This window comes from Quercus lobata, chromosome 5 (assembly GCF_001633185.2).
Source record: "Quercus lobata isolate SW786 chromosome 5, ValleyOak3.0 Primary Assembly, whole genome shotgun sequence".
NCBI lineage: Eukaryota > Viridiplantae > Streptophyta > Magnoliopsida > Fagales > Fagaceae > Quercus > Quercus lobata.
Genome location: NC_044908.1, coordinates 54,408,275 through 54,422,012, shown reverse-complemented (window position 1 = coordinate 54,422,012; position 13,738 = coordinate 54,408,275). Strand labels below are relative to the sequence as shown.

General features: G+C 29.2%; 1 protein-coding gene across 14 annotated transcripts; it reads left to right on the top strand.

The window, feature by feature from the left end:
- The first annotated feature begins 2,071 nt into the window (after nucleotides 1-2,071).
- Nucleotides 2,072-6,927, top strand: LOC115989119 (40S ribosomal protein S10-1-like). Of its 14 annotated transcripts, none has more exons than XR_004091807.1 (6): nucleotides 2,072-2,506; nucleotides 2,619-2,684; nucleotides 3,780-3,912; nucleotides 4,804-4,843; nucleotides 5,028-5,103; nucleotides 6,086-6,927. XR_004091807.1 is itself a non-coding variant. In XM_031112787.1 (6 exons), the coding sequence occupies exons 2-6, from the start codon at nucleotides 2,659-2,661 to the stop codon at nucleotides 6,852-6,854; spliced, it is 363 nt and encodes a 120-aa protein (XP_030968647.1). In that variant the 5' UTR covers nucleotides 2,072-2,506; nucleotides 2,619-2,658; the 3' UTR covers nucleotides 6,855-6,927. The 14 variants fall into 14 exon arrangements, 4 of the variants coding, with proteins under 4 accessions (XP_030968647.1, XP_030968645.1, XP_030968646.1 ...); XR_004091800.1 differs by having other exon boundaries at nucleotides 4,804-4,873; nucleotides 6,816-6,927; XR_004091806.1 differs by having other exon boundaries at nucleotides 4,804-4,873.
- Nucleotides 6,928-13,738: the final 6,811 nt, after the last annotated feature.

Sequence of the window (13,738 nt, the reverse complement as noted above, 5' to 3'; positions counted from 1 at the left end):
ATCAAACGGTAAATTACATCCGATTGGCATGAAAATTGATATGCATGTTAAGAACATATAGAAACTATGATCCAACGGTTGGATTTTCAAAATATGAATTCAACAGCAAGTTATTAGTTGGTGTAACATTTTTCAGAGTTATATCAAGTATAACTTAAGTCCAATCTTATATTTCTTAATTCGCTGTGAATTTTGAAGAATCTACAGTTAGATTACATATTCTTCATATATTTTTCATGCTTAAAAAATTTCAAGGTGATCAAAGATTAATAGTCATGTCATCAATTAATTGTTTAAATTCAAGTTTTTGGAGTTTAAAATAACGCATAAAAGATGAGTTTTAATATCAAATGGTAAATTACATCTGATTGACATGAAAATTGGCATGCATGTTAAGAACATATAGAAAATGTGATCCACTGGTTGTATTTTCAAAATATGAATTCAACAACAAGTTATTGGTTTGTGTAACATTTTTTAGAGTTACATCAAGTGTAACTTAAACCCAACCCTATATTTCTTAATTCGATGTGAATTTTGAAAAATCTACCATTAAATTACATTATCTTCATATATTTTTCATGCTTACAAAATTTCAAGGTGATCAAAGATTAATAGCCATGTCATCAATCAATTGTTTAAATTCAAGTTTTTGGAGTTTAAAATAACGCATAAAAGATGAGTTTTAAGATCAAATGGTAAATTACATCCGATTGGCATGAAAATTGGCATGCATGTTAAGAACATATAAAAAATTTGATCTAATGATTGGATTTTCAAAATATGAATTCAACAACAAGTTATTGGTTGGTGTTACATTTTTTAGAATTACATCAAGTGTAACCTAAACCCAACCCTATATTTCTTAATTCGATGTGAATTTTGAAGAGTCTATCGTTAGATTACATTATCTTCATATATTTTTCATGCTTAAAAAATTTCAAAGTGATCAAAGATTAATAGTCATGTCATCAATCAGTTGTTTAAATTCAAGTTTTTGTTGTTTAAAATAACGCATAAAAGATGAGTTTAAAAATCAAATGGTAAATTACACCCGATTGGCATGAAAATTAGCATGCATGTTAAAAGAACATATAAAAAATGTGATCCAATGGTTGGATTTTCAAAATATGAATTCAACAACAAATTATTGGTTGGTGTAACATTTTTTAGAATTATATCAAGTATAAATTTTAATCATTTTTATTTATTTTTATTACTGTAAAATGTGATCCAATGGTTGGATCTTTTATTTTTGTTAAATGAACAGCATCCAAGATCTACGTTTGTTTTTGTTTGAGTGTTGTTGTAGATTTTTTTTTAATTTTATTTAATTTAAAATGTAGTGTTTTAATCCTAATATTTAGACATATATTACAAATCCATAACAAAAAGTTAAAAAGTGCTTAAATTTAAAATTTAACAACTATATCTTTTTAGTTTATTTTTTACAGTAAAAGGCTGACATTTTTAGTTGGTGGTGTTGTTTTTTTTTTTTTTTTAATTTTATTTATGACAATTATCATTTTTTGTTTAATCCTAAAATGTAGTTTTTTAATCCTAAAATTTAGCCACTTACTACACATTCATAAAAGAAGTAAATAAAAGCTTAAATTTAAAATTTTGTAACTATTTTTTTTTAATATATGATCAAAGGCTCATTGTTTTTTTTTTTTTTTTTTTTTTTTGGTGTTAAAGGAAAGGCTCAACAGTTATCAATTTTTTTTAATCCATAAATTTAGTTTTTTAATCTTAAAAGTTAGCCACTTACTACACATCTATAACAATAGTTAAAAAGAGCTTAAATTTAAAATTTATCAACTACCTTTAAAACCAAGAAAAGGTCCATAACGTTTTTGATATTGTAGTAAATTAATACTTATAAAAAAAATGTAAATTGAATTTCACAAATGATGTGTGCCATTAGTCTAGTGGTTGGACACGCGTGCGACTATACTTGCCCAGGTTCGAACTCTGCTAAAAACATTTTAATATTTTATTTTTTTCTCTCCTACAAAACTACCTCGTTTTATCAACTTAGAACATAAAAATAAAATAAAAAAATAAAAAACCTACTCTCTTTTTCTTTTTCTTCCTTTCTAACCTTTTCCTCCACAACATCGACCTCCTCCTCGGCCTTGAAAACCGCGTCAAATACACCGTCGTCGAGGTCCTCAACGGCGATTGCCGCCACGACCAAGCTCTAGTCCGCGACAAGCGCTGGTCCAACTTCGAACTCCTCTGCATTTCGAAACCCAGATCCAAATTGCCAATTGGGTTCGACGGAAAAGCCTTGGTTTGGAAGAGAGAGGAGAGAAGGCGGCGGAGGAAAAGGAAAAGCAAGGTCTGGAAACGACGTCGGGCGCGGCAGATGAGGCGGACGGCGGAGCTGTCGCTGTCCAGAATGCCCAAGTTAAAGCCCAAGCACAAGCCCAAGCCCATGCCCATGCCCAAGTCCAATCTCAATCCCGATTGAAATTCCATCGTGCCCATTTCTTCCTCATCGGTTTGCCTTTCTTTCCTTGTGTTTTTGTTTTGATTGTTTATGTTATTTTTATTTTTTAATTTTTTTTTTTTTGTGTGATGGTTTTGGTGCATTGTTTTTGTTTTGTGGACAGCCCAAGCCAATATAGAAAAAATCAAAAAACAAGAAGGAGAATGCGGTTTCCAAATTTAATAACAGTGTAAGAAAAATAAACCAAATATTAATTTGCGTTATTTTGGTTTCTGCATTTCATACTACTTTTCTTGCATTGCATGGTAAAGAATTTTTTTATTTTTTTTTTCAATGTGCCTGTGGTTTGAAACAGCTTTAAAATCTGTGTCTTATCGAATTATGCCTGCATGAGTGTCATCTTGGTTGAGTTGTAACTGTGAAATGACTTTACAAGATCAAGTTTTAAGAATCTACTCAAGAGAAGAGAAGGAAGTCTCTGGATTTTCAACTCCTTTCAATCGAGTCTCGATTGATTGAAACTTGAAAGTTTCTTTCAAAACAGGCCTCTCGATTGAGGGCTTTTGCTTGATCAAGATGCAGAAAGTCTGATTAAATTTTTTAGTTTAGGTTGTTTAAGTAGGCTAGTGTCTAGTAAACGTGCTCGATTCAGCTCTAATTCTACTTGTCAACACTGTGGCGTCCGCGTCACTGGTCACACTAGGTCCAATAAGTACCTCTTCCAAGGTATATCTCTCTACTCAATTTTAGTTTATTGTTTTATTGTTCGGTTTTTGTGAATTGGGTCACTTAGGAAACTGAGGAAAATGAAAGATTAATGAATAATTTAGAAAATTTTGACTTCTGTGCTTATCGCTGTTTTTGTTTATTGAAATGCTAAATAGGAAATCAAAAACCTCAATTCAATTTTTTAAGCAAAAAACTGTGGTGGGTTATTGTTCCAACTTTGATGTAGATATTTAGTTTTGATTTTTTATGTGAAAAATAGAGAGCCATTGAATTCAGTGATTATAAATTTTCATTTTTGTCATCATTTTTTTAAGGAAGCATCAGAGAGAATAAGAATTAATAATGTTACATATTTGGATTTGGTTTGTTGGGGGGGTTTGTTTAAGTTCTTTGCTTTATTGGTATCAAATTACAAAAAAATTGTATTTCTAGTGGGCTTGCTGGTTTTGATTTTTTTTTTCCCTATTGATTGAGTTGTATTTCTATTTGCTTTCCTGGATTATGTTATGAAGCTCTCTTTGCTTTTGTTTGTAAGTTGATATGTTCATACATATAGCTGTTGTGTTTAATATTTTTTAATCGTTTGAATTTCTAGTGGCCCACCTCGCTTTGAAGGAGTTTCAAGGTTTGGAGATCGTGATGGGTACCGTGGAGGTCCTCGTGGTCCTCCAGGTGAATTTGGTGGTGAGAAGGGAGGAGCTCCACCGGATTTCCAGCCCTCTTACAGGGTAATTTTACTCTTACTTTTTTAATGGACTTTAATTTGTTTAAATTGTTATTGTGAATTATACTATGCTTGAATTACATATTTAGATAATAGCTCCCTTTAAAGTTGTAACTGCTCAAGTCAAGAATAAAAAACAGTTTTCACATTGTTTTATATGCTTTGTGATCTTTCTGTATCTGATTTTCCAAATGAACTTAATGTTTTGTGCATGTTAAATTTTTATAAACTTAATTTCAAGGCCTTGAATGGACAGTGTTTACTAAGCAATCTTCTCCACTTCATGGATTGTACTTTTTAGAAATTTGTGCAAATATTTATTCAGTTTTTTCTTTTGACACTTCCTTCGAATACTTCCCGTGTACTAGGTTGGCAACCCTTTTTACTCTTTTTTATGAATTACTAATATTTATCCAAAAAAATATAATAACTTACCAATGTTTTGAGTTAGTTTAACGAAACCACACTCCTTAGAATAAACTGTTTAGCATCAAGAACTTACAGTAAAGGGCATGATATTACACTCTTATTTAAAAATTATTGCTTCTGAATTCCAAAATTTTCGATGTTAGCAATGCGGGTCTTTTACATTTTAGATGATCAGAACTCTTTCCTTGTTAGATGCATCCATGTTATCATTAAAATTATATGCTGTTATGATAATTTATTTTTCAGATTCTTTTAGGTTTCTAGCTAGTTGGGATCTATTGAGTTGAGTTGAGCTGTAGTTGTGATGTGAAATTTTTTATGGATTGCATTTAATTTCATGCAGTCTCTTCTGTATTCTCAAAAATATTGCTAGTTATTGAGTGATATTGATTGTTGTGGATCCATTGTGAGTTTATAAATTTATATTTTTTTGAATTTTGGCTAATTGGGTTTTGTGTGGCACTAGGGGCTAATAATTGAAAGAATCCAAGCTGAGCCTGTGGAGGGTAAGAGAAAGTTTATCTATCTTGGGGATGGTAAACTTTTTCCCCTAGATTTGAGCTTGTGTCGTACAATAATGTGAACATCAATTATCACATTCAGTTTGTGAAATCAGTTATGGATTTAGTGTTTGTAATTGTACCTTCTTTCTTATTAGTTACTTTCCCTTTAATCTTGCTTGTCTCACAGGAGCACAGGTGTGAAAGAGAAGCTCTCAGATAAATACAAAGACAAAATAGTTGATTAGAAAATATTGGCGAATGAGGTAGGTCCTAGGTCTCTAGGGCCATAGGGAACACGTATGACCACTTCTCTTTCTCACACGCACTTATCTTCTACCTTTGAGTCTTTGACATAACCTACACATCTCTTTCTGTCTCTCAAAACTACTGTGCTAGCTGCGGTCTTCAATGACTTTATAATTATTTTCAATCTTGTGCATTTTGATTTTCAAAACAATATGGTTCATGTATCAAAATTTTACTGAAGTGAATGTGTAAATTTTTCTTTAATTTTTATGCTATTTTTAATATGTACAATTCCTTGACTCTTGAGTGAATAAATCAATATCTCAAGTATTTATTACTTGATATGGGATGGGTAATGGTAAATCCTTTATCGTCACGTTTCATGGTCGTTGAAAAGGGATTGTATGAAACTTTGAATGCTGTCTCTTAAAGAACTTCCTTTTGGGAAATTGCATCTTTTTGACATTTACAAACATAAAGTCGAAAGCCATTGTTGCTTACTTTTTTACTCAATAGTCATAATCTTTTTGAGAGTCGCTTTACAATGATTTCCAAGGAGAGAGAGAGAAAATCTATTCAAGTTTTGTGAATTACTATAAAAGCCCTTACTGCCACTACTTTTTATGAATTATGTGTGAGTGTCTAGTGTCTACTACACTTGACCAAGACTTCAAAAAGTTTTGAAGACTTTGATCGAACAATTGGATTGGATGGGCAGCTAAGGACCTCATATTATTAGCTTCGACATAGGTTATACATATCTGTTGAATTGATTATTCCAATAGTATAAGTACAATTAATGAAGCCTGGTCACTTATAGTGGAATCCATGGTGGCATTGATCTCACTTTTTTCCTAAGCCTTGTGTTTGGCATTTCAAATTTTGAAATCCATTTTGATTGGTAACCTTAACCTGTTGCCCCTTTGTAGTGAAGGGTTCTATTTTTGTTTTGTAACTTTTGAGTGCATGTTAAGAGTCCCACTAATGACATGTTGACAGGTGCGGAAATTTTCTTTTTGGGGCTTGGATGTGCAAGTAGTGAACTTTTAATTTGCGATAAGCTCTCTCCCTTTGTCTCTCTATCACTTCTTTCTCTCTCTCTTACGTCTGCAAAGACGAAGAAGGTATGTTAGATTTCTAGTCATGGTCACACTTTCAAAGAAAAATAAACTTCAGACGTGGTGCCATTATAATGTTTTTCATTAAAAACAGAAGTACAATTATATTTTTATTAGTTAATTCATGGATGGATATATGAATGTTTACATGCATGCATGATGATGAAGCAGCACATTTGTTCTCACATCTTAATAAAGAGAGCATTTTCGCTGATTGTGGCTAACAAGGAAATTTAAAATTACAAAAAAGGAGTAATGCTTGATATTGATGCCAAAAATATTATATTCGTGAAGTAGAAAATAGTTGATTCCTACGAATTTGGAAAATAAAATATATTGGCAATTTGAATTGGAATAGTTAAGTAGATATTCCTGTAGCTATTTTACTTATGCAAGGACCCTTTTTAGTGCAATTGTTGAGATGCTTGTATTGGTTCAGGTATTTCTTATGTTATAGGCGTATGTAATGAAAAATGCTTCTTGCCATTTGACTTTTTGGGATGTACTTTACTCTTTAAGTTGTGTGCCTGAAATTCTTTTACCCCTTATCTTGTATATTTCCTGTGTCATTTGTTGGATGGTTATGCAATGGTTTTATTGATTTACATCAGCATGTGCTAGAGAGGGGAAAGCCTCATGAAAGAAGCTAGATTATAAGCAAGTTGTCAGGACATATTGTACAACTGAGCCAATATAAATTTGCATCAAACGTTATTAAGAAATGTTTGGACCCGCCGCAATAAACCTGTTTTAGCGGTATTAAGCTTATATATATTGACCTGCTGCAATATGTACTCCTTTTTGCGGCGGGTTAGACCACCGCAATAGACAATTAAATTTCCCTCTATTTTTTCGTCTTCCCACTTAAAGATAAAATAGTAAATAACACCCGATTGGCATGAAAATTGGCATGCATGTAAAAAACATATAGAAAATGTGATCCAACGGTTGGATTTTCAAAATTTGAATTCAACAATAAGTTATTGGTTGGTGTAACATTTTTTAGAGTTACATCAAGTGTAACTAGAACCCAACGATATATTTCTTAATTCGATGTGAATTTTGACAAATTTACCGTTAGATTACATTATCTTCATATATTTTTTATGCATACGAAATTTCAAGGTGATCAAAAATTAATAGTCAGGTGATCAAAAATTAATAGTCATGTCATCAATCAATTATTTAAATTCAAATTTTTGTAATTTAAAATAACGCATAAAAGATGAGTTTACAGATCAAATGGTAAATTACACTTGATTGGCATGAAAATTGGCATGCATGTTAAAAAAAAAAATAGAAAATGTGATCCAACGGTTGGATTTTCAAAATATGAACTCAACAATAAATTATTGGTTGGTGTAACATTTTTTAGAGTTACATCAAGTGTAACTTGAACCCAATGCTATATTTCTCAATTCGATGTAAATTTTGACAAATCTACCGTTAGATTACATTATCTTCATATATTTTTTAAGCATAAAAAATTTCAAGGTGATCAAAAATTAATAGTCATGTCATCAATCAATTTTTTAAATTCAAGTTTTTGTAATTTAAAATAACGCATAAAGGATGAGTTTAAAGATCAAATGGTAAATTACACCCGATTGGCATGAAAATTGGCATACATGTTAAGAACATATAGAAAATGTGATGCAACGGTTGGATTTTCAAAATATGAATTCAACAATAAGTTATTGGTTGGTGTAACATTTTTTAGAGTTACATCAAGTGTAACTTGAACCCAACGCTATATTTCTCAATTCGATGTGAATTTTGACAAATCTACTGTTAGATTACATCATATTCATATATTTTTTACGCATACAAAATTTCAAGGTGATCAAAAATTAATAGTTATGTCATCAATCAATTGTTTAAATTCAAGTTTCTGTAATTTAAAATAACGCATAAAAGATGAGTTTAAAGATTAAATGGTAAATTACACCCGATTGGCATGAAAATTGGCATGCATGTTAAGAACTAATATAAAATGTGATCCAATGGTTGGATTTTAAAAATATGAATTCAACAATAAGTTATTTGTTAATATAATATTTTTTAGAGTTACAACAAGTGTAACTTGAACTTAACCCTATATTTCTTAATTCAATGTGAATTTTAACAAATTTACCATTAGATTACATTATCTTCATATATTTTTCAAGCATACAAAATTTTAAGGTGATCAAAGATTAATAGTCATGTCATCAATCAATTATTTAAATTCAAGTTTTTGTAATTTAAAATAACGTATAAAAGATGAGTTTAAAGATCAAATGGTAAATTACACCCAATTGGCATGAAAATTGGCATGCATGTTAAGAGCAAATAGAAAATGTGATCCAACGGTTAGATTTTCAAAATGTGAATTCAACAATAAGTTATTGGTTGGTATAACATTTTTTAGAATTACATCAAGTGTAACTTGAACCCAACCTTATATTTCATAATTTGATGTGAATTTTGACAAATCTACCGTTAGATTACATTATCTTTATATATTTTTCAAGCTTAAAAAATTTCAAGGTAATCAAAGACTAATAGCCATGTTATCAATCAATTGTTTAAATTCAAGTTTTCGTAGTTTAAAATAACACGTAAAAGATGAATTTAAAGATCAAAGGGTAAATTGCATTCGATTGGCAAGAAAATTGGCATGCATGTTAAAAACATATAGAAAATGTGATCCAACGTTTGGATTTTCAAACTATGAATTCGACAATAAGTTATTGGTTGGTGTGACATTTTTTAGAGTTACATCAAATGTAACTTGAACCCAACCCTATATTTCTTAATTCGATATAAATTTTGACAAATCTACTATTAGATTACATTATCTTCATATATTTTTCATGCTTAAAAAATTTCAATGTGATCAAAGATTTATAGCCATGTCATCAATCAATTATTTAAATTCAAGTTTTTGTAATTTAAAATAACACATAAAAAATGAGTTTAAAGATCAAATGGTAAATTACACCCGATTGACATGAAAATTGGCATGCATGTTAAGAGCAAATAGAAAATATGATCCAATGGTTGGATTTTCAAAATATGAATTCAACAATAAGTTATTGGTTCGTGTGACATTTTTTAGAGTTACATCAAGTGTAACTTGAACCCAACCTTATAGTTCTTAATTTGATGTGAATTTTGACAAATCTACCGTTAGATTACATTATCTTCATATATTTTTCATACTTAAAAATTTTCAAGGTGATCAAAGATTAATAGTCATGTCATCAATCAATTGTTTAAATTCAAGTTTTCGTAATTTAAAATAACACATAAAAGATGAGTTTAAAGATCAAAGAGTAAATTACATCCGATTGGCAAGAAAATTGACATGCATGTTAAAAACCTATAGAAAATGTGATCCAATGGTTGGATTTTCAAAATATGAATTCAAAAATAAGTTATTGGTTGGTGTGACATTTTTTAGAGTTACATCAAGTGTAACTTGAACCCAACCCAATATTTCTTAATTCGATGTGAATTTTGACAAATCTACCGTTAGATTACATTATCTACATATATTTTTCATGCTTACAAAATTTCAAAGTGATCAAAAATTAATAATCATGTCATCAATCAATTATTTAAATTCAAGTTTTTGTAGTTTAAAATAACATATAAAAGATGAGTTTAAGGATCAAACGGTAAATTACATCCGATTGGCATGCACGTTAAAAACATCTAGAAAATATGATCCAACGATTGTATTTTCAAAATATGAATTCAACAATAAGTTATTGGTTGGTGTAACATTTTTTAGAGTTACAACAAGTGTAACTTGAACCCAACCCTATATTTCTTAATTCAATGTGAATTTTGACAAATCTACCGTTGGATTACATTATCTTCATATATTTTTCTTGCTTACAAAATTTCAAGGTGATCAAAAATTAATAACCATGTCATCAATCAATTGTTTAAATTCAAGTTTTTGTAGTGTAAAATAACGCATAAAAGATGAGTTTAAAGATCAAATGATAAATTACATCCGATTGGCATGAAAATTGGCATGCACGTTAAGAACATATAGAAAATGTGATCCAACGGTTGGATTTTCAAAATATGAATTCAATAATAAGTTATTGGTTGGTGTAACATTTTTTAGAGTTACATCAAGTGTAAATTAAACCCAACCCAATATTTCTTAATTCAATGTGAATTTTGACAAATCTATCGTTAGATTACATTGTCTTCATATATTTTTCTTGCTTACAAAATTTCAAGGTGATCAAAGATTAATAGTCATATCATCAATCAATTGTTTAAATTCAAGTTTTTGTAGTTTAAAATAACGCATGAAAAGAGTTTAAAGATCAAATGGTAAATTACATCCGATTGGCATGAAAATTGACATGCATGTTAAGAACATATAGAAACTGTGATCCAACGGTTGGATTTTCAAAATATGAATTCAACAGCAAGTTATTGGTTGGTGTAACATTTTTTAGAGTTATATCAAGTATAACTTAAGCCCAATCTTATATTTCTTAATTCGCTATGAATTTTGAAGAATCTACAGTTAGATTACATATTCTTCATATATTTTTCATGCTTAAAAAATTTCAAGGTGATCAAAAATTAATAGTCATGTCATCAATTAATTGTTTAAATTCAAGTTTTTGGAGTTTAAAATAACGCATAAAAGATGAGTTTTAAGATCAAATGGTAAATTACATCCGATTGACATGAAAATTGGCATGCATGTTAAGAACATGTAGAAAATGTGATCCAATGGTTGTATTTTCAAAATATGAATTCAACAACAAGTTATTAGTTTGTGTAACATTTTTTAGAGTTACATCAAGTGTAACTTGAACCCAATCCTATATTTCTTAATTCGATGTGAATTTTAAAAAATCTACGATTAAATTACATTATCTTCATATATTTTTCATGCTTACAAAATTTCAAGGTGATCAAAGATTAATAGTCATGTCATCAATCAATTGTTTAAATTCAAGTTTTTGGAATTTAAAATGACGCATAAAAGATGAGTTTTAAGATCAAATGGTAAATTACATCCGATTGGCATGAAAATTGGCATGCATGTTAAGAACATATAGAAAATGTGATCCAATGGTTGGATTTTCAAAATATGAATTCAACAACAAGTTATTGGTTGGTGTTACATTTTTTAGAATTACATCAAGTGTAACCTAAACCCAACCCTATATTTCTTAATTAGATGTGAATTTTGAAGAGTCTACCGTTAGATTACATTATCTTCATATATTTTTCATGCTTAAAAAATTTCAAAGTGATCAAAGATTAATAGCCATGTCATCAATCAATTGTTTAAATTCAAGTTTTTGTTGTTTAAAATAACACATAAAAGATGTGTTTAAAGATCAAATAGTAAATTACACCCGATTGGCATGAAAATTAGCATGCATGTTAAGAACATATAAAAAATGTGATCCAATGGTTGGATTTTCAAAATATGAATTCAACAATAAGTTATTGGTTCGTGTGACATTTTTTAGAGTTACATCAAGTGTAACTTGAACCCAACCTTATAGTTCTTAATTTGATGTGAATTTTGACAAATCTACCGTTAGATTACATTATCTTCATATATTTTTCATACTTAAAAATTTTCAAGGTGATCAAAGATTAATAGTCATGTCATCAATCAATTGTTTAAATTCAAGTTTTCGTAGTTTAAAATAACACATAAAAGATGAGTTTAAAGATCAAAGAGTAAATTACATCCGATTGGCAAGAAAATTGACATGCATGTTAAAAACCTATAGAAAATGTGATCCAATGGTTGGATTTTCAAAATATGAATTCAAAAATAAGTTATTGGTTGGTGTGACATTTTTTAGAGTTACATCAAGTGTAACTTGAACCCAACCCTATATTTCTTAATTCGATGTGAATTTTGACAAATCTACCGTTAGATTACATTATCTACATATATTTTTCATGCTTACAAAATTTCAAAGTGATCAAAAATTAATAATCATGTCATCAATCAATTATTTAAATTCAAGTTTTTGTAGTTTAAAATAACATATAAAAGATGAGTTTAAGGATCAAACGGTAAATTACATCCGATTGGCATGCACGTTAAAAACATCTAGAAAATATGATCCAACGATTGTATTTTCAAAATATGAATTCAACAATAAGTTATTGGTTGGTGTAATATTTTTTAGAGTTACAACAAGTGTAACTTGAACCCAACCCTATATTTCTTAATTCAATGTGAATTTTGACAAATCTACCGTTGGATTACATTATTTTCATATATTTTTCTTGCTTACAAAATTTCAAGGTGATCAAAAATTAATAACCATGTCATCAATCAATTGTTTAAATTCAAGTTTTTGTAGTGTAAAATAACGCATAAAAGATGAGTTTAAAGATCAAATGATAAATTACATCCGATTGGCATGAAAATTGGCATGCACGTTAAGAACATATAGAAAATGTGATCCAACGGTTGGATTTTCAAAATATGAATTCAATAATAAGTTATTGGTTGGTGTAACATTTTTTAGAGTTACATCAAGTGTAAATTAAACCCAACCCAATATTTCTTAATTCAATGTGAATTTTGACAAATCTATCGTTAGATTACATTGTCTTCATATATTTTTCTTGCTTACAAAATTTCAAGGTGATCAAAGATTAATAGTCATATCATCAATCAATTGTTTAAATTCAAGTTTTTGTAGTTTAAAATAACGCATGAAAAGAGTTTAAAGATCAAATGGTAAATTACATCCGATTGGCATGAAAATTGACATGCATGTTAAGAACATATAGAAACTGTGATCCAACGGTTGGATTTTCAAAATATGAATTCAACAGCAAGTTATTGGTTGGTGTAACATTTTTTAGAGTTATATCAAGTATAACTTAAGCCCAATCTTATATTTCTTAATTCGCTATGAATTTTGAAGAATCTACAGTTAGATTACATATTCTTCATATATTTTTCATGCTTAAAAAATTTCAAGGTGATCAAAAATTAATAGTCATGTCATCAATTAATTGTTTAAATTCAAGTTTTTGGAGTTTAAAATAACGCATAAAAGATGAGTTTTAAAATCAAATGGTAAATTACATCCGATTGACATGAAAATTGGCATGCATGTTAAGAACATATAGAAAATGTGATCCAATGGTTGTATTTTCAAAATATGAATTCAACAACAAGTTATTAGTTTGTGTAACATTTTTTAGAGTTACATCAAGTGTAACTTGAACCCAATCCTATATTTCTTAATTCGATGTGAATTTTAAAAAATCTACGATTAAATTACATTATCTTCATATATTTTTCATGCTTACAAAATTTCAAGGTGATCAAAGATTAATAGTCATGTCATCAATCAATTGTTTAAATTCAAGTTTTTGGAGTTTAAAATGACGCATAAAAGATGAGTTTTAAGATCAAATGGTAAATTACATCCGATTGGCATGAAAATTGGCATGCATGTTAAGAACATATAGAAAATGTGATCCAATGGTTGGATTTTCAAAATATGAATTCAAAAACAAGTTA